At 33.2% G+C, this 18,800-nt stretch overlaps 2 protein-coding genes across 3 annotated transcripts in view; one reads left to right on the forward strand and one right to left on the reverse strand.

Annotated features, from left to right (window-relative positions):
* LOC134276361 (glycerophosphodiester phosphodiesterase domain-containing protein 5-like) overlaps nt 1-10,160 on the forward strand; it is a 24,652-nt gene extending 14,492 nt beyond the window's left edge. The window contains exons 12-14 of the mRNA XM_062758622.1: nt 3,526-3,673; nt 4,247-4,329; nt 7,646-10,160. Coding sequence (XP_062614606.1) covers nt 3,526-3,673; nt 4,247-4,329; nt 7,646-7,955 — 541 coding nt within the window. The 3' untranslated portion in view covers nt 7,956-10,160. The remainder of the gene's footprint in view (nt 1-3,525; nt 3,674-4,246; nt 4,330-7,645) is intronic.
* Nucleotides 10,161-12,197: 2,037 nt separating this feature from the next.
* LOC134276362 (uncharacterized) lies at nt 12,198-18,238 on the reverse strand. 2 transcript variants are annotated; one of them, XM_062758624.1, is made up of 3 exons: nt 18,141-18,238; nt 12,729-12,812; nt 12,198-12,644 (listed from the first exon to the last, which is right to left on the reverse strand). In XM_062758624.1, the coding sequence occupies exons 2-3, from the start codon at nt 12,796-12,798 to the stop codon at nt 12,415-12,417; spliced, it is 300 nt and encodes a 99-aa protein (XP_062614608.1). In that variant the 5' UTR covers nt 12,799-12,812; nt 18,141-18,238; the 3' UTR covers nt 12,198-12,414. The 2 variants fall into 2 exon arrangements, with proteins under 2 accessions (XP_062614608.1, XP_062614607.1); XM_062758623.1 differs by having other exon boundaries at nt 12,729-12,828; nt 18,154-18,225.
* Between the last annotated feature and the right edge of the window lie 562 nt (nt 18,239-18,800).

The raw sequence follows: 18,800 nt of genomic DNA on the forward strand, positions 1-18,800 counted from the left end.
AAAATAGGAGGTGCACAATGGCAATATATAATAAAGATTCTGTGAAAGTTTCATTAAATTTCACTCATTGGTATAAGAGGAGTTGCGGATAAGAGATGGGTACCCTAAAGCGTAACAGACAGATGGACGTACAGACGGACGGACAGATGGAAATCCCGATTACTATATACCCTCCCACTTTTCAAGCGGGGGGTATAATAATGTGTTATTTCAAAGCACAAATAAGTTGTATGTGAAGAAAATGACAATCCCCCTACCCTGTACTCCCAGCCTTCACATGTTAGAGACCCTAACACCGTACCTATGACCACTAGAAAAGTTTTTTCTATTATCAATTTTGTACCTCCTTATATGATACGTACAGGTTTGAATGTCAAAATAAACTGTCAACTGTAAAACTCAGCGGTTCTTGCAAAAGTCCATTTGAAAGCTGAGGAACTACACTTCAAAAAAAGTTATTTCATACTGACAAAAATGTTTTTAGCCGGGCTTATTGCTCAAAGTGCAATTGCCGGCTTATGTCATCCTGTTCAAGACAGGATGTCAGCCCCATAGTTGCCATTTTAAAGATACGTGTAAAAATATAGTTCTTACTCTCAACCACTTCTGAGATAATACAAACGCTAAATAAAGCAACATAAACTAGAGGTACTGTGAGCAATGAGCTCACTAAATGATACCCCCCGCCTTCCATATGAATATAATGGCAGTGTCCATGTTTTGCTCTGGAAAATCCAAAATATATGTCAGATCAAAAAGTAAAATAGGAGGTGCACAATGGCAATATGTAATGAAGATTCTGTGAAAGTTTCATTAAATTTCCTTCAGTGGTATGAGAGGAGTTGCGGATAAGAGATGGGTACCCCAAAGCGTAACAGACGGACAGACGGACGGACGGAAATACCGATTCTATATACCCTCCCACTTTTCAAGCGGGGGGTATAATAAAATGAAGTTTTATCTAAATAAATAAACATCAGTAGTAATGACTTTGAAAACTTTAGTCTTAAGTCAAAGAACATAGTTTATTAGCGTAAGGATTTGGATTTCTGATAATCAGTGTTATCGTAGTTCTCTACACAAACGAGGAAAAACAGGAGAGGAAACTAGAGGTACTGTGAGCGATGAGCTCACTAAATGATACCCCCCGCCCCCCATATGGTTATAACTGGTGAAAAAGTCCATGTTTTCCTGTGGCCGGGAAACCCAAAATATGTGTCGGATCAAAAAGTAAAATAGGAGGTGCACAATGGCAATATGTAATAAAGATTCTGTGAAAGTTGCATCAAATTTCATTCAGTGGTATGAGAGGAGTTGCGGATAAGAGATGGGTACCCCAAAGCGTAACAGACGGACGGATGGACAGACGTACAGACGGACGGAATTAACGATTACTATATACCCTCCCACTTTCAAGCGGGGGGTATAAAAAGACTGGCCTGTTTGTTTACATTCAGCCGTAGTACCAGATTAATTTGATTCTGACACAAAATCGGACCGTGGTATTTGGATCGAAAACTCACTGTCAGTGTCTTATAATATATATTGCTAGTTTTAAAATAATTTTTTCTTCAGAATTTTTAGGTCACCTGAGTAATTCAGGTGACCTATTGCTATCCGTTTTCGTCCGTCGTGCGTCGTGTGTTAACATTTGAACATTTTCAGCTTCTTCTCTGAAACCACTGAACCAATTTCAACCAAATTTGGCATACAGCATCTATGGGTGGAGGGGAACAAAAATTGTGAATTTCATGGTCCCCGCCCCCCCAGGGGCCTGAGGGGTGGGGCCAAAACCACTAAAATTATTGCAGTCTTTAAAAATCTTCTTCTTTACTCCTGGACATCAAGCAGGCAAACTGTTGGCATGAATGTAATGAGCATTGAGTCCTCTACTAAAATTGTGAAATTCATGGCCCCGGGGTCAGGGGTTCTAGTGCTAGGGCAGGGCTCTATAGATTATATAGTGAAAATGCATTATTTCTTTGAAAATCTTCTTCTCTGCTCCTGGGTATTAAATAAACTAACTAAGCACATAGTTATGATGAGCAAGAATGCCTCTTCCAGATTTGTGAATTTTATGGCCCCGGGGTCAGGGGTTTTGGTGTTAGGGCGGGGCTCTATTGATTATATTGTGAAAATGCATTATTTCTTTGAGAATCTTCTTCTCTGCTCCTGGGTATTAAATAAACTGACTAAGCACATAGTTATGATAAGCAAGAGTGCTTTTTCCAAAATTGTGAATTTTATGGCCCCAGGGTCAGTGGTTCTGGTGTTAGGGCGGGGCTTTATTGATTATATAGTGAAAATGCATTAATTCTTTGAAAATCTTCTTCTCTGCTTCTGGGTATTAAATAAACTGACTAAGCACATAGTTAAGATGAGCAAGAGTGTGCCTCTTCCAAAATTGTGAATTTTATGGCCCCAGGGTTAGGGGTTCTGGTGTTAGGGCGGGCTCTATTGATTATATAGTAAAAATACATTAATTCTTTGAAAATATTTTCCTTTGCTTCTGGGTTTTATGCCAATGATCCAAGTATATATATATATTTATGATGAAGAAAGGTGCATCAAGCAAAGTGGGTTTTTTATGCCCCCAGGGTCAAGGGGGGGAGGGGGGTTACATAGTCTAAAAATAAATTAATGCTTTGAAATCTGCTCTTTGGTATTGTTCAACCATTTTATGATAACATTTGCAAAATTTTGAAATATGTAGCCCATGGGTCAGCGGTTCCTTTAGGGTGAGTAGCACAACTGGGTATAAAGTGGAAGTGCATTTTCTCTTTGTTACTCTGATCTACCTCTGGGTATTAAGTAAATAGAGTAAGCATGCTAAGTTAAAAATTATGATAAGCAATGGTGCCTCTTTCAAAATTGTAAATTGTGAATTTCATGGCCTCTGGTTTAAAACACGAACCAAATTTAATTGTTTGAAAGTTGTTACACAATACTCAGGTGACCTATAAGGCCCGTGGGCCTCTTGTTAATCTGATATTCTTGTTATTTATCTGTTAATACAACATATGATTCATGTAAGAAATTCATTTTACTCTGTAAATGAGCCCGGCTCTCTGTACTTCTGAGTACTTTGATTTATTATACCCCCCGCTTGAAAAGTGGGAGGGTATATAGTAATCGGGATTTCCGTCCGTCTGTCTGTTATGCTTTTGGTTACCCATCTCTTATCCGCAACTCCTCCTATACCACTGAATGAAATTTGATGAAACTTTCACAGAATCTTTATTACATATTGCCATTGTGCACCTCCTATTTTATTTTTTGATCCGACACATATTTTCAGTTTTCCATAGCAAGACATGGACACTGCCATTTTTAACATATGGGAGGCGGGGGGTATCATTTAGTGAGCTCATTGCTCACAGTACCTCTAGTTTTAGTTACTGTATGTCACACAATTCATCTGTATTTATTCTGAATTTCTAATGCATATTACAATGTGTTGTATCACTCTCACACAATGACTAAACAAAAAAATTTGTTATACATATTTTACATGTAATTTTCCAGGGAGTATAAGACCAATAACATTAGTGTGAACATCTTCCTTGTGAATGAGCGCTGGCTGTTTTCTCTGTACTGGTGTATGGGTGTTCCCTCGGTAACAACAGATAACTGTCATACACTGTCAAGTCTACAGACTCCGATATTCCACTTGGTAAGTCCACCTAGACTACAAACCTAGGTACAGTGGAGCCTCATTTATCTGGATGCTTTGGTTCCTAGTTAATTTGCCTGGATATATGAAGCGTCCTGATACCTGAATTACCAGTTAAACAAGACAAAATGACGTTAAAAAATTCCGTTTGGATGAAAAATCATCCGGATACTGAAGCATTCGGATATCTGGCGTCCGGATATCTGAAGGTCCACTGCATATCATGGCTTATTCTTTACAGTTGTTTCACTGAAAAATGATAGGCTTTGAGTTATATGAATAATGAAGATAAAGATGAGAGAGTTGTTTCCTGCTTAAAACAGTATATGCTGTTTATATAACCATACAGTGCTTATGACTGGTTAACAAGGGAAGCTCACTCCTTCATGGCACTTGATCCCATCACTAATATTTTTAGAAATCCATGTTTGCTCTGCTCCTGATTTGTATTGTTTCACTGGACTCTGACCTTATTTACTGTTGGCCATCTCTGTATTACATGGTGTGCAGTATATGATACAGTGAAGTACATTAATTCAATTGTTCTTGAGACATTTGTTAATTAATTTTCAGTCTCCAAGGAATTATCTGATCTTATGGATGACTGTGGACATAATGTCAGCTCTCCTGGTTATCACAGCATTCATTGTACAACGGTAAGCGTTTGATAATGCAAATTCTGATTTCATGTGGTCATACAATGACTGCATGCATTGTACAAAGGTAAGTTTTGGTACAAATACACTAAGTCATACAGTATCTGCATGCATTGTACAAATGTTAGTATCTACAATACTTTCTGTATGTGGTCATGTGGTAAATGCATGCATTCATATAACGGTCAGTATCTGTACTATATAGATATGTCCTGAGTTGGTCGTACAAACTTTTCTGTAAAAGGGAGGTTAATCAGCTCAAATTAAGTATGCCAGTAGCAAAATGGGACAGGCTCATTTCTAAAACAAAACAAAGATTTCTCATGGGCAAGTAGAATTTAGCTACATGCATGCTTAAAATTCATAAAATACCTGCTGACATATTTTACCATGTAAAAAAGTATCTTGAATATGGAATAATACCCTTGGTTTTAAAATGACTAGTTTACAATTTAAAGTGGCAGAAAGGCCCGATGAGCAGGGTGTTGATTGATTTTTTTAGGTCACCTGAGTAAACTCAGGTGACTTATTGCTATCTGTTTTCGTCTGTCGTCGTCCGTCGTGCGTTAACATTTAAACATTTTCAGCTTCTTCTCTGAAACCGCTCAACCAATTTCAACCAATTTTGGCATAAAGCATCTGTGGGTGAAGGGGAACAAAAATTGTGAATTTTGTGGTCCCTGCCCCCCTGGGGCCTGGGGGGTGGGGCAAAAACCACTAAAATTAGTGCAATCTTTAAAAATCTTCTTCTTTACTCCCGGACATCAGGCAGTGAAACTGTTGGTATGATTGTAATCAGCATTGAGTCCTCTACCAAAATTGTGAAATTCATGGCCCCTGGGTCAGGGGTTCTGGTGTTAGGGTGGGGCTCTAATGATTATACAGTGAAAATGCATTATTTCTTTGAAAATCTTCTTCTCTGCTCCTGGGTATTAAATAAACTAATTAAGTTCATAGTTATGATGAGCTACAGTGCCTCTTCCAAAATTGTGAATTTTATTGCCCCAGACTAAGGGGTTATGGTGTTAAGGCGGAGCTCTATTTATTATATAGTGAAAATGCATTATTTCTTTGAAAATCTTTTTCTCTACTTCTGGGTAATAAGCAGATGAACTATTTACATATTTATGATGGGCTCTTCTTCCAGAATTGTGAATTTCAAGGCCCCTAGGTCAGGGATACGAAAGAGGGGGGGGGGGGCTCTATTTATATACTGAAAATGAATTGTTTGAAATATGCTCCTTGGTATTAATCAAACATTTTTGATAAGCGAGTGTGCCTTTTCAAAAATTGTGCAATGTGTAGACCTAGGGTCAGGGGTTCATGTGTGGTAGGAGCACTCCTGATTATCGCTGAATATTACTGATTAGTTGACATACATTTTTGTTCCCCTACCCTGCTTATGGGTATTAAGTAAACAAACCAAACAATTGCTAAGTGTATAGTTATGATTAGCATTGGTGCCTCTTTCAAAATCGTGAATGCAATAGCATCTAGCTTAAAACATGAACCAAATTCAATCATTTGAAAGTTGTTGCATGATGCTCAGGTGACCTATAAGGCCCGTGGGCCTCTTGTTTTTTAAATACAGTTTGTAAATAATATTAGTTATCCAGGTTCAATCAAGGGTGTACGGGGATTTACCCCGGGTTTTATTCCATACACCCTGAGGCCGAAGGCCGAAGGGTGTATAAATACAACCCAAACAATTGCTACACCCTTGATTGAACCTGGATAACGAATTTATTTCCTTTGTACCCATAAAAATGCTTTGTAAACATGATTTTTAGCTTTTATCATAGAGAATGTATGCATTGTGACGTCACGTTTATTTACACCCGGCTCAAGTCGGGTGCACGGATATTTACACCCGACTTTGTAACCAATAAGAGCTCGTGTTACAAGCTAGATAGGAAATAAAATAATTTATTTACATGCCACTATAAATAAATAAATTAATTACTTTATCTGGCATGCAAATAATATTGTTGGATCATGCCTTACTAATCTCAGATGCTCTTTACTAAAAGTTATGAGCAATGTGCAATTAACAATCACCTGGACTTGTTTGATTTGTAGACTACGCCGTAGAGGAACAAATTATTCTCCCAAAAAGATTAAGTATTGAGGTAGATTTACGACCAGTTATTTCACTAACGACTGATGCACTGTTTCTCTTTTGATTTTAGATATTTAGACTATAACTTATAAACATGTACCCTGGAAAATATGCTTATAGCAAAAACCCTTGTCTCTAGTATGATGAAATACACTTTTCATTGTGTTCTATAACTATTAAGAAGTGACTTGCTAGCTGATGCTATAATCGTGTTTTACTGTGCGTGAAGCTTTGAAATATTAAATTTACTTAATAATAATTAAATCACAATTATAAGGGTTTTGGAGTGATGTGAATTTTGAATGAAATGTGATTAATTTTATTTGCCATTTGCATCTTTAATCATATATCAAATTGCTTTTCAAAAGTTATTCAAGTTTTCAACCTAAGAAACAATATCTCATAGTATCTTTTTTTATATTCTCTAATCTTTTAGCAGCTCTCTGCATAAGACTGGTAGTTAAGTTGGAATAATTTCTTGTTCTTGTTAACTTTTGGTTAATAAACATGATTGAACTACTGATAGGGGGTGCAATGTTGCACACATCTTAGAGTTTTGGATTGGAATGACAATGCTTTCTCCTTGAATTCCCCTTCAAAGTTTTGCTTACTTCTACTTTCTCTGCTCAGCAAGTTAAGGAAAAATATCTTTTTATATACCCTCTCTCCCCTTGAAAAACTTTGACAACATTGTCAGAAGGGAATTTTCATGAAAAACTATGCCATCACCTAAGTGAAGTCAGTGTTTATACTGGTATTTCATAATTAATATTTCATTTTATGATAAATCTATCTCGAAATCATTTTGCTTACAAAGATTTTTTTTATCTCAATTTTCATTGACATATTTTTTTTTAATTCATTGAAAAAACAATAGTAAATTTAGATAATTTTACTACTAAATTTAGATCACTTTCATGACTAATGATTTGTATAACAATAGTTTAGAGATGGTGGTTTCAGTTTTAATCATTTAGAAAAGAACTTAAGATTAACACCGTATTAGCCTAAAAATTGTAATCAAGGGAATGAATCTAATTCATTTCGTTTATGATTTTAATATTAAATACATGTATGATAAAATAGGCATTTGAAAGAGTGATGATTCTAAGCAAATGTATTTTAATTAAGACTTTAGTAAAGTTGTATGCAACCATATAAATCCTATTTCTTGACCTGTGATAATTCTATTTTTAGAATCCTGTGGTCTGGGTCGGAGTACAGTCCTGAGAGAATCGCCATTAACTCTGCTCCTACAAACGGTGAATCCACCAACAAAACTTCTAGATCCTCCCACAGACAAAGCAGACGGCAAATGAAGGAGAAACTGATTCTCAGAGATGTAGCAGCAGACATATTGGATGAGGATCCTGAGAGCCCAGAGGATTTTGGGATTGAGAGTAATTATACTGTCCAATCAACGGATGGACAGGAAATGGTCAGAACTTTCCAGAGAACATCTGGCTATGAGAGGAAAGTTGATGCAGAAATAAATCGTGTAGTGTGAGAGATTTTTTTGGACTGACACGGAAATTACACTAGTAAGAGAATTTTTTAAAAAAATTTTGAACCAGTGATTATGTTCGAATCAAAGCTTTAATTATTTCAGAAGTGACAGAATTGGTTTCAAAAGGCAAAAAAAAAAGGAGAAAATACTTAAGTGTGAATTAATCAAATTTTATAATGCTTATTTGTATGTTTCTTTTATTTGATATGCTCTAATGCAATTTATTATAATTTATTGTGAGTTAGCATTTTAGTATGTCTGTTGTTTATGATAAATGTTAGTGCAATCAAGTGTAACTAGGCATTAGATGCAATTCATTTCTTGTCTAGTTTTGATGAAAGCATTGTTAAATCAGGCTACAACATATCTGCTCGACTTCTAATTAATATATTTGACAGTCTCTGCATATTATATATTTATATATAAAAAATTGATTATTATTACAAAATCAAGTATTTTACTACTTTCATCATTTTTATAAGCCTGTTAGAAATATTATGGATTGTGTTTATTTGACTTTAAATGCTGTGTTTGGATCATTTTGAGAGCTGAATTGTCTAGATGTAATTTTTGCAGCTACAATCTTGCACTTTATTGCAGCATTCCAATTAATTTTAAAATATAGATTTTCAGTTCAGTTTCTATCCATTAATCATGAAACTGGAACAGCCTGGGACAAATTTTAAAAAGTTCAAATATAGAAATATTATAGTTTGCAGTTAAGTGTAAAGATTTGCGAAACATCACGATCTTTTTCATCAGGTGCATCCAGCGTAAACAACTCACTTGATTGGTCAACTCATATAATCAACATTGACATGGAAATAGTCTGTTGCACGAGCAATTAATCAGGGATAAGAAGAAAGTTCTAGTCGTAAAGCTTTTTTTACCTTAAATGCAGCTGTCAACTAGATCGTGACGTAACGTAAAACTTCACACTTAACTGCAAACTATAATAGATACAGTAAAACATGTTCATAACAAGGTATCAGGGATGAATGATTTTGCTTTGTTACAAACATAATTTGTCAAGTCTGTAAAGTTTAGATTACATGTATGTTTTAAAACCATGGGGAATGAAAAACACTTGGCTATAAGCATCAATTTATTGGAAATGTGTTCCTTATAACTTCTTTTAAGCATGTTTTACTGTATACTGGAATGTTTATTTGTCTTGCAGGTTATAAATTTGAGGAACACTTTTGTGTACAGACTTTAAATTAAAAAAGTTGTAGTTAAGATTGGAATGAAATGCTTGTGTCTTTTATGATTTTATGATGTTTGCCATAATTAACTCAGGAATTTGATTTGAGGACTAAAGCATTATTATTTATTTCAACCATCCCAATGCAAAAGTTCACTGGTTGACTATTCCTTTAATTTCTTTTATTTGTAGGGTTATGGCATTGATATATGAGGTTGCAAATTATAAATTTTTGATGAATATTGATTGAAATTTAAAGTTTTAATTTTTTTAATAGTTACTTCAGAAGATATGAACATGATTTTTTGGTGTTAGTTGTATGTGACAGAAAAATGCCAGTGTTCATGTTCATATATTTACATTTTTTTATGTATTGACTATTTTTTTTTCTGTTTGTACATTGTTGAAGATTAAATTTTCCAATGAATCTAAATTTGTCTTGGGCCCATTGGGTTTGGGATAACAACTGAAGTTTTTTTTTCAAACCTTTTATTTATGAATGATAAATATTTTTTCCTATGAATCTAATTGAATATAGTTTTCTTTGAACAAACAAATCAGCAGAAATTGGCTTAGAAGTCCTACTTGGATGGCACTTGTGGTTTTCATTTTCTATTTTTGTTAAGGTTCCTCAACTCTTTGTCCACTTTCAGGTGGAAGCAAGTAGAAGAGCTACTTTTAGTTTGTTAGAATATTTTACCACATAATACAATGATAATAATGCATAATGTATACAAAATTAGGTTGGTGTTAGATTTATGTATGCATATATATTTCAATTATTTTTATGATGTATATTAATTTTTTTTTGTAAAAAGTTATTTTTGATATTTATACTGTTTAAATCAGTAACATGTATTGACTTTGTTAACCCAGAAGAGTATATGCATTGTGTATTTGTCTTTTATGTGTACTTCCTCCCTTTGGAAGAAAAAGGTAGAATTGACAGTATGTCATACTGAAGATCACAAAATTTTCTCAACATGTGTTTTTTTTTTTTTCATTCTCTCTGTACTAGAGAGAGAAAATTTTCAGGAATTGTGGTAACTTCTCTATAAGATCTTTAGGGAATAAAAAAAATATGCGAGGATATTTTTGCAAGCACAGTGAATTACAGTAGTTCAAAGACATAACAGAACCATTGCCATTTGAATTCAGTCAATTATAAATGAGTTAAGAGAAGGGGGTCTTTGGATAATATTTGAAGATACTGTAGAATGGGTTAAATTTTTGATTTTTACATTTTAATTATTCATTTTCAAATACTATATGTGGCCTCTATTTAAATTTACATGTTTTTCAAAATAGTGAGAATTCATTCTCTCCAAATTCTTGGGAAAATGAAGAAAGGGAAAAACACCTTGATATAGAGTGGAAGGTTCACATGATAATATACATGTACCTGTTATTCTCTTAGCATTCCCAATTGACTTGAAAGTTTATTTCCATGTATGTTTGTGTTTTGATCAGTTTTGGTCATGGGTTGCTTACATGTATTGGTTTATTAATTTCAAGACAAAATTCAGATCTTGTGTACACCAGGTCACTTACGATTGACTGTGTCCTTGCTCAGATGTTGTGAATTAACAAGAATTGCTGTGGGAGGTATTTGCTTATCTAACGTCTAAAGGAATATTTTCGTTATTTTTATTTTTCCTGGAACACTTTTATTAAAAAGCAAGCTAATTCTCATTAAAATCAGCAGGAATAAAACTTCTCCATTCATTTTAAAACCTACCTGTTTGAAGTAAAAAGTTTAAGGTTCTTCTACACTTTGTCAAGGGAGACAACTCTCACTGGAATAAATAAAAATTCCTTTAAAGAAATGGCCTTCACTTCAAAAGGAATTTATGTGTAATTTGATCATTGTTTTGTATAGAAAATCATTAGCATTAAAGGTAATTTTTTGTGTGTGAACAGAGGTAAAAAAATTACGCCAGTTAATTGAACTGCAGGACTGGATATGTTCTTTTCAGTGAATATATTACAGATTAAAGCAACATGAAATAAATGCTGCTTTATGCAAGCACTGTTTGTGTTTGGTAATATTTACCAGGGCTTTTAAATGAGTTTATTTATTTCCTGTGTTAAATATATTCTTGTTTTATTGGAACATTAAAGAAAGAGCATCAGGGCTTTGAACTTTGTTTAAAATTTTTGTATTTTTCTGAATGTATTCTTCATTTTTTAAAACGGCTTGTATTTTTGTACATTGTATTTGCATTGCTCATGTTATCTTTGTTGAAAGTTGCTACACAAATAAATAATGAGAAATAATCATGATTAGTTTTTAATGGTCCAACTTCTGATGTTTTAGAGGTCTGTTTTGCTCTGCTCCTATTTTGTAATGTTTAATGAACTTTTGAGCTCAAATACTGTTCATTATCTCCACATATTTTATAACACAGCGGTACATGTAAGATTACTTTATGCCAGGGTCATATTTGTGTCAACCGGTGGCTTTGAAATCTAGTTTTGTGGTGGGTGCATATAATAATTTTTTCAATTTTTAGAATAATTGTAACTCTGCATTGTCAAATAAGGTTCAAAATTCATCTTATAAACTGTGAGACTTAGAATGATTGATATAATATGAAATATCTCTATTGATCCAATCAAATTTTCAAGATCAGTCCATAATAACCTTAAGAAGTCTTAGGATAATGATGGATCTTGTATTAAACTATAAAGTTTGGATTAAATCCTAAGGTACACTTTGTATTCCATTGCCTCTTGACATACAACAAGTCAGGAACATTACAAACTGATCAAAGAGGATGAAATGAAAGACTTAACATACCCGGGTATGTATTCAAATTTTAGCCTATATTTCAATGTAGGTAATATGTGAAGCTTGGTTATATTGGCTGTATGTGGGAACTTTCTTGAATCTTTGTAATTCAAATTTATTTGTTTTCCTATGTCCATGTTGGTTTATTAATTTTTCATCCCTTCTTTTTGTTTACATATCAATATGACAATGCGCTGTATTTTAGCTGCAGATTCTATGAAAATAGAGGTTTGTGTTAAATAAGAAACGCATTGAGTTCCATTTAATACAGGTATAGCCACAAACTGAAAGATACATCCGACACGCATTATCTCGTGCACACATCAAAGGTATAAAAATTACAAAATAGTTAGGAAACATCACAATATGTACATTATATATTAGCCACTTTTTTTCCAATCTTGCTGTCGCGGCCATTATGAAGAGTTTGAGTGAGGACTTCCATCACCAATAAAATTTCAATATTAGCTTTTTACAATCACACAATCTCCATCGATGTCTATCCCTAGTACTGTCTTCCTTTCCTCGTCCAGCTTAATTTCCGCCCGGCCGACATGTTTAACCGGATTTTTATTTTCCTTTGTGTTGTAAATAGTCACGGTTCTGCAGTTTCCGGCATCATCTGCAATCTGAATGGCGAGAGTGTTCGGGTCGACTTGCTTGGCGTTCCTGTTGATGGCACATTCGACGAATCCTACAGAAGAACACGATATTTAATAAGTGTATACATACAATTTTAGTGTGGCGTTTCTCGTTTTAAGACACAATAATTGCTTACCTTCGCCACGGTCAGTAGAATTGATCTCCGTCCATTTCTCTGTGTCCAGGAAGTCAATCAAAGTGTCCATTTTGTATCTATCAACTACTTTTAAAAAAACCTGAAATGTAAATTTGAAAAAAGCATAAACCTTTGCCGTGATATTGGAATCCTGGTGCTGTTGGCGGACATAATGGACAGACCTTACATAAAGATATTGAGATATTTTACATGGGAACAATGAAAAATTACTGTTTCTTTGGTATGGCATTCTCTGACTTTCTGGCCCCTTTTACGTAATATTATGTTTTGAATGCAATAATCTTCCACACACTTTATAAGCAAAATACATATGGAATGTAAATATATTTTTAAATCTGTGTACAAAATCACGGACCATTGGACATACTAGATGTGGGATCAGATGCCTAAGTCTAATAAATAATCCCTGTCCACCGGTCATGTCCTCATAAGCCCCTAAATGGAGTAATCCGTATTGAAAATTTGTGAAAAGTTATAACAAGCTAATTCAGAAAATCGGTGTCCCCAGCTTAAAGAAAAAGAAGAGCATGCGCGAATGTATGGGAGGTTTGGGGGTGGTTGGGTGGAACTTTAAGAATAGGCGGGCGATAGGAAAATGCAATGTAAAATTTTATTGCAAAACCTCAAAAGCTTCTTGAGTACGGAAGCGTATTAGTGCCACTTGGACATTTCACTTTTTTTTTTAAAAACTTTAATTTAAATTTTATTAACACACACACACACACACACACTTTAATCTGTAAAATTTACACTTTAATCTGTAAAATTTACACCTTGTAAAATTTACACTTTAAAGTGTAAAATTTACACTTTATGGTTAAAAAAAATCATTACACTTTAAAGTGTAAAATTTACAAAGGTAAATTTTACACTTTAATCTGTAAATTTTACATTTTAATCTGTAAAATTTACACTTTAATCTGTAAATTTTACACTTTATTTGTTAATTCACATAGTCAATTTATGACAACGCATTTTAAAGCCATAGACCGTTAATCATGCAAGATAGTATTTAATTCTGATTTTTTATTTTACAATAAATGCAAATGATAAGCAAATTAGATTTAAATTTAAACTTTTCAAGAAGGCTTCTTTTGTGATATTGATATCATCATAGGGTTTAATGAAGTTCAATTAGTAATTTGCAACAGTTAATTAATTGAATTTTTTTAAATAACCAAAAGTATATACATGTACGTATATGAATAACTAAAGGATGTTTATATTAATTTTGGAACGGCAATGTTATTTATCGACCGTTTGATTATAACCGATAACAGATCAGGTTGTTCAAATTAAAGTGTAAAATTTACAGATTAAAGTGTAAAATTTACAGATTAAAGTGTAAAATTTACACTTTAAAGTGTAAAATTTACATATTAAAGTGTAAATTTTACAGATTAAAGTGTAAATTTTACAGTTTAAAAAACATTTTGTGTAAAATTTACAGATTAAAGTGTGAAATTTACAGAATTGAAATTAAAAAAAATGTGCAAGTGGCACTAATAGATATCGCCTGGATTTAAAAATTTTAATTACACACACACACACACACACATAGAATGCATGATTTACGACCTTGACCTGTGACTTTATGGTTAAAAAAATCATTACGTAGCTCAAAGGCTTCTCGAGATATTGTGCAAAAACGGAAGTATTACAAACAGACAGAATTTATGACATATCTTTATATATATGTAGTTGCTGTGATTACAGACAGACAGCTATTTAATATTTCCCACTTAGTCAGTTTAAACATTTTGTGAACCGAATTGATGTGAATGAGTGTCCATTAATGTCTACAGTCGGTAAAATATCCAAATGTCAACTGTAGTATGCTTTTATTTCGATTTCACTGGAGTCTATATGTCAAAGAGTTTTCTTCTCGTGTAGACTGCTTCAGAAGAATTTAATTAGAAAGAGGCCTGTTTATGAAGGAGCTCAGTTAATGTCCCTTGGAATTTCAACAGATTTTTAGAAGACATCGTCTCTAATTAAAGACTGCATATAGCCTACAAGTTCTTTTTTCGTAGCAGTTAACATTTTGTTTTTCAGGAGTGAATATTGAGACATAATAGAATATTTCTGGACCTTGCATTGATTATTTGTTGATATAAGAAATTCTACTGATAAAAATCCAGTAGGATGCGGTTTTGATTCAATTCCGTTGACGAGAAAGGTCGAAAATTTTTTTAAAATACTTTTAACATTCGATCTAGTCAACGGAATTTAATCTGATTTTAAAACCGCACCCTTTTACTTCTTTGATTCAGTGACCAAGTTATACATCCCAGAAATACGAATTTTGTGTAGGTTAGTGTAGGTTTATGACAACCATAAAATTCTGAATAATTCCATCCCAAGGATGCTGAGATTTATGTAACGCAGTTACATTTGTTAGATAAGACTGACTTGCAGAATGACATAATTTTCTAAGAACAATATACTAGAATACCATCTTTAAAGGTAGTATGTCGGCGTGTTAAAAGGACATCACATATTTTTTTCATTGTAATACTGATGTTAAACAAATATGACAAAGATGATTATGAAAAACAGAGTCAAACTGAATCGTATTTACAATAATTTATTCAAGTTCTGTAGAGTAATTATTAAAGATTTCCTCAAGTGGAATTCACCATTTCGATCATGTGAAATTTTGCCCCAGTAATATCAATATAGCTAAAAAAATTTAGGGGATGAATTTGTATTATATGAATTCGTTTTCCCCCTCATTTTTTCACAGTAAACATTATAGTTGTACATGTATACGTTTCGTATATTGCATTTGCAAATAACTTTCTTTACTTTTCTTGGAAAAAGTTAAGCTCACTGCAGTGCATAATACACAAAACAAAATGTCAATGCAAACTTTCAGAATTTGAGCTCGTTATTAGCACTGACAGTTTTATTTTGTGATGTTTGTTTGGCAGATGCCCACACTTCTTACATAATTAAGAGGCTAAAAATTCTTATTACAAACATGTGTTGTTTATTAATCTCTTCATCAACGATATGGTTGCCTTTGCGCTTCTTCTATATTACTAAATCCGCGCTTATTTACCAATTCAATTAAGTCATTTCTAACAGTACTTATGTTGTGTCTTGAGTAATTGATATGTCAGAATTGCTGTTGCGAATAAACAATGTGCCAGATTGGCAGAAGAAAGACTTCGTTCATAGCATGTTTGGTTTGACATGCATGTGCATATCTTCTGTGCAAAAAGACAAGATCCCTTTCAAAGCAATTTTACAGACGCTTTCTGGACATTATTTGTCTATTTCCTTTCTCTCTCTTCTGTTCACATAAATAAATAAATAAATAAATGAAATAAATAAACGTAAAAATCAAAGAAACAAACAAAACAAATACACATGTATAAGTACACCGTGATACATTAATTAAACAAAGAAATGTATGAATAAATGAATGGGAAAATAAATATAAATAGAACCAAGAAAGGCTTAACTCTGATGCTGAGATACACGTTGCACAACGACCTTAATTAAGTCATTTTACATGATAGAGACTGACGTACAATTGATAGATAGATAGGAGTGAGGAAGTCAAAGACAAAAAGCTGAAGTACAGTCTGATAAACTCGTCACATTACCCTGACTTACGACAGTTAACGTCCTGCAATACACGTGACGTCATAGGCGACCTTCTTAGAGAGCATTGGCACAGATAGAACAAATATGTCAGCCTATAATCTAAATATTTCATCTAGTCAATCAAGATCATAAAAATGGCGAAAAAAATTGCTTTTCAAATAGAAGAGTTCAATAATTTTCTTTTCATTTCTTAACCCTTTTCTCTAAGCTCTCTTCTTGCATGTAACACATTTATTCGTACACGTAGGCAACGTGCAAATTATGAATTAATAAATTAATCTTGAATGATCATGCCCCCCTCCCCCACAACTACGTTTTTAAGAAAAGAATATCATAATATTATACTGTAACAGTGCATGTGTGTCTTTTTGAATAATAGAGTTGTGATCCTAAAGAGTCTAATAAAATAGCACCCCCATTTCTTAATTTCTGGCGTATTTGTAAATTTATCAAATTAGAAAACACCTCTTAAATTTTAACAATCTGTGAAATAAATCACGCACACAAAGACAAAGCAAAATATTGAACAAAGCTTGGCGAATGTCCTAATTTTCTCATTTCTGAAACATTTCAAATCATAAATCTTTCATTCTACTATACACAGAGCTTTTCAAGGCCTTTGTTTGAGAGATGAATCATCATTACAATCAACAGTGTTCAATAAATCAAAACTTGAGAAATTGTTTTCCAAAGCTCGGATCTGCAGATTGTCTGTTTTACTTGCATCATCGCAAACCTTCATGCTTTCACTGTAAAATAAGTATTGTATGTAGTACTTTTTTGTTTTTGTAACATGTTGAACTTGCCTTGTATATTTTCTTAGGTTTCATTAATATGAAGTTTCATGTGGGTGTACTATATCCGAGGATGGTTTCATTTAGGCTTAACTTCCAATTGGGTTAATTTGCTCCTTATTATACCAAATACCAAATTCCTTTCTTTATAATTATTTTAGATAAGACCTTAGTATTACATATGATGGAAGTTTGTATTTGAAAACTAATCAGAAGTTATATACTTTTGCTTAACTTATCGATCGTGCTATACGAGAGATTTGCAAAATATCTTTCCAACGTGACTAAAAATAAACCAGATAGTAGGAAGGTTGGAAAACAATTGCGAGAATGCGTGGAAACTTAAAATAATTGTTTCAATTAGTAATCTGTTTTCAAGATAACAAAAGTTAATATATTTGTTTAACTTTTTCACAGAGCAAATGTTCTTTTTAATGTTTTACAAGTGGTTAAATACACGAGGCACTTGAGTTCTATGGCTTGACGACCCTTAGCATTGATTTGTAAACGCCCGAACTCTTAACAATCCAACCCTATGATTTAGTTTATGAAATGCATGTAAATTAACACTTTTACTTTTAAATTGTCCATTGAACGTTTATGAAGATAAAAATGTATTAATACAGACTGTACAAACTACAATACAGGCCTATGATTTGTTTATATGAAATATTTTAAAATAAATGTTTTTTTTGATTGACCTTTGAGAATGTGTAAATAAAAAAAAAAAACCATGTACAAGTATTGATAGAGAATTTTTGTTTGTTCAGTGCTTGGCTTAGTCATGTACTTATTGGCAATTATTGAATATTGTTAATTAGTGAAAGACAAATGTATTAAACCAGTTTAGCATCCATAAGTAATAAAATAAGACACAAGTACTTGCTTTGAGAAAAAGACGTAATTTTCTGAGAAAATGAGTAAAATAAAATTTACTGTAAAAAGTGCTATATACATGCTAACCTGAACACAAAAACACGACTCTGAGGACCTACCTATAGTGTTAAAACTATTCCACACTGATAATATATTGACTCCACAGAGACCAAGAGTAGAATGGGATGGGACTCCAAGGAATCTCAAAGAAATACTAAACGATTTCGTTCATAGAATAGAATCGCAGGAATAGAATTTTCTGTTACTTAAAATAGAAAATCATTGTCAGTGTCAATAACTCACCCCTGATGAAGCGTTACGTCATTAGACTTTGTGGTTTCATGGATTGGCCAGAAATGTTTATTTGATTTGCATAATATGTGCATGTTTTATAGTGGTCAGCATGTTCTTATTACGGTAATGAAAGGTTTCTGATTAGTGGCATGTCTATTACATAATAAAGTGTAAATCATGCTAGGAGTTCTTAGAGACTTCATTTGTTGATATTGAGACTGATTGAGAGACTAATATCCTACAAAATGTTCTGTGTTAAATATTACGCCGTCCCTTATTGAGGCCAATATGACTGCACTTCGTTTCGCGTGTACTGTTATAACATATATGTAATTCTTTGCTTATCTTACAACAATATGTATGAGCCATTAATAGATGGAAGCGAGGTCTTAAATGCAATCACTTATGGATTGTAAAAAAAAAAATAAAGATTGTTTCGTTAGAGTGTGCGTGAGAGATGGGAGCGGGAAAA

Source organism: Saccostrea cucullata, unplaced genomic scaffold (assembly GCF_032062105.1).
Source record: "Saccostrea cucullata isolate Sc308-1 unplaced genomic scaffold, CSIRO_AGI_Scuc_v1 ctg121, whole genome shotgun sequence".
Taxonomy (NCBI): Eukaryota; Metazoa; Mollusca; class Bivalvia; order Ostreida; family Ostreidae; genus Saccostrea; species Saccostrea cuccullata.

Bases quoted from the DNA above. Each gene is read 5' to 3' on its own strand.
- LOC134276362 (XM_062758624.1), bottom strand. From the start codon at position 12,798: ATGGACACTTTGATTGACTTCCTGGACACAGAGAAATGGACGGAGATC. The intron at 12,645-12,728 runs GTAAGCAATTAT...GTTCTTCTGTAG, and splicing joins TTCTACTGACCGTGGCGAAG to GATTCGTCGAATGTGCCATC.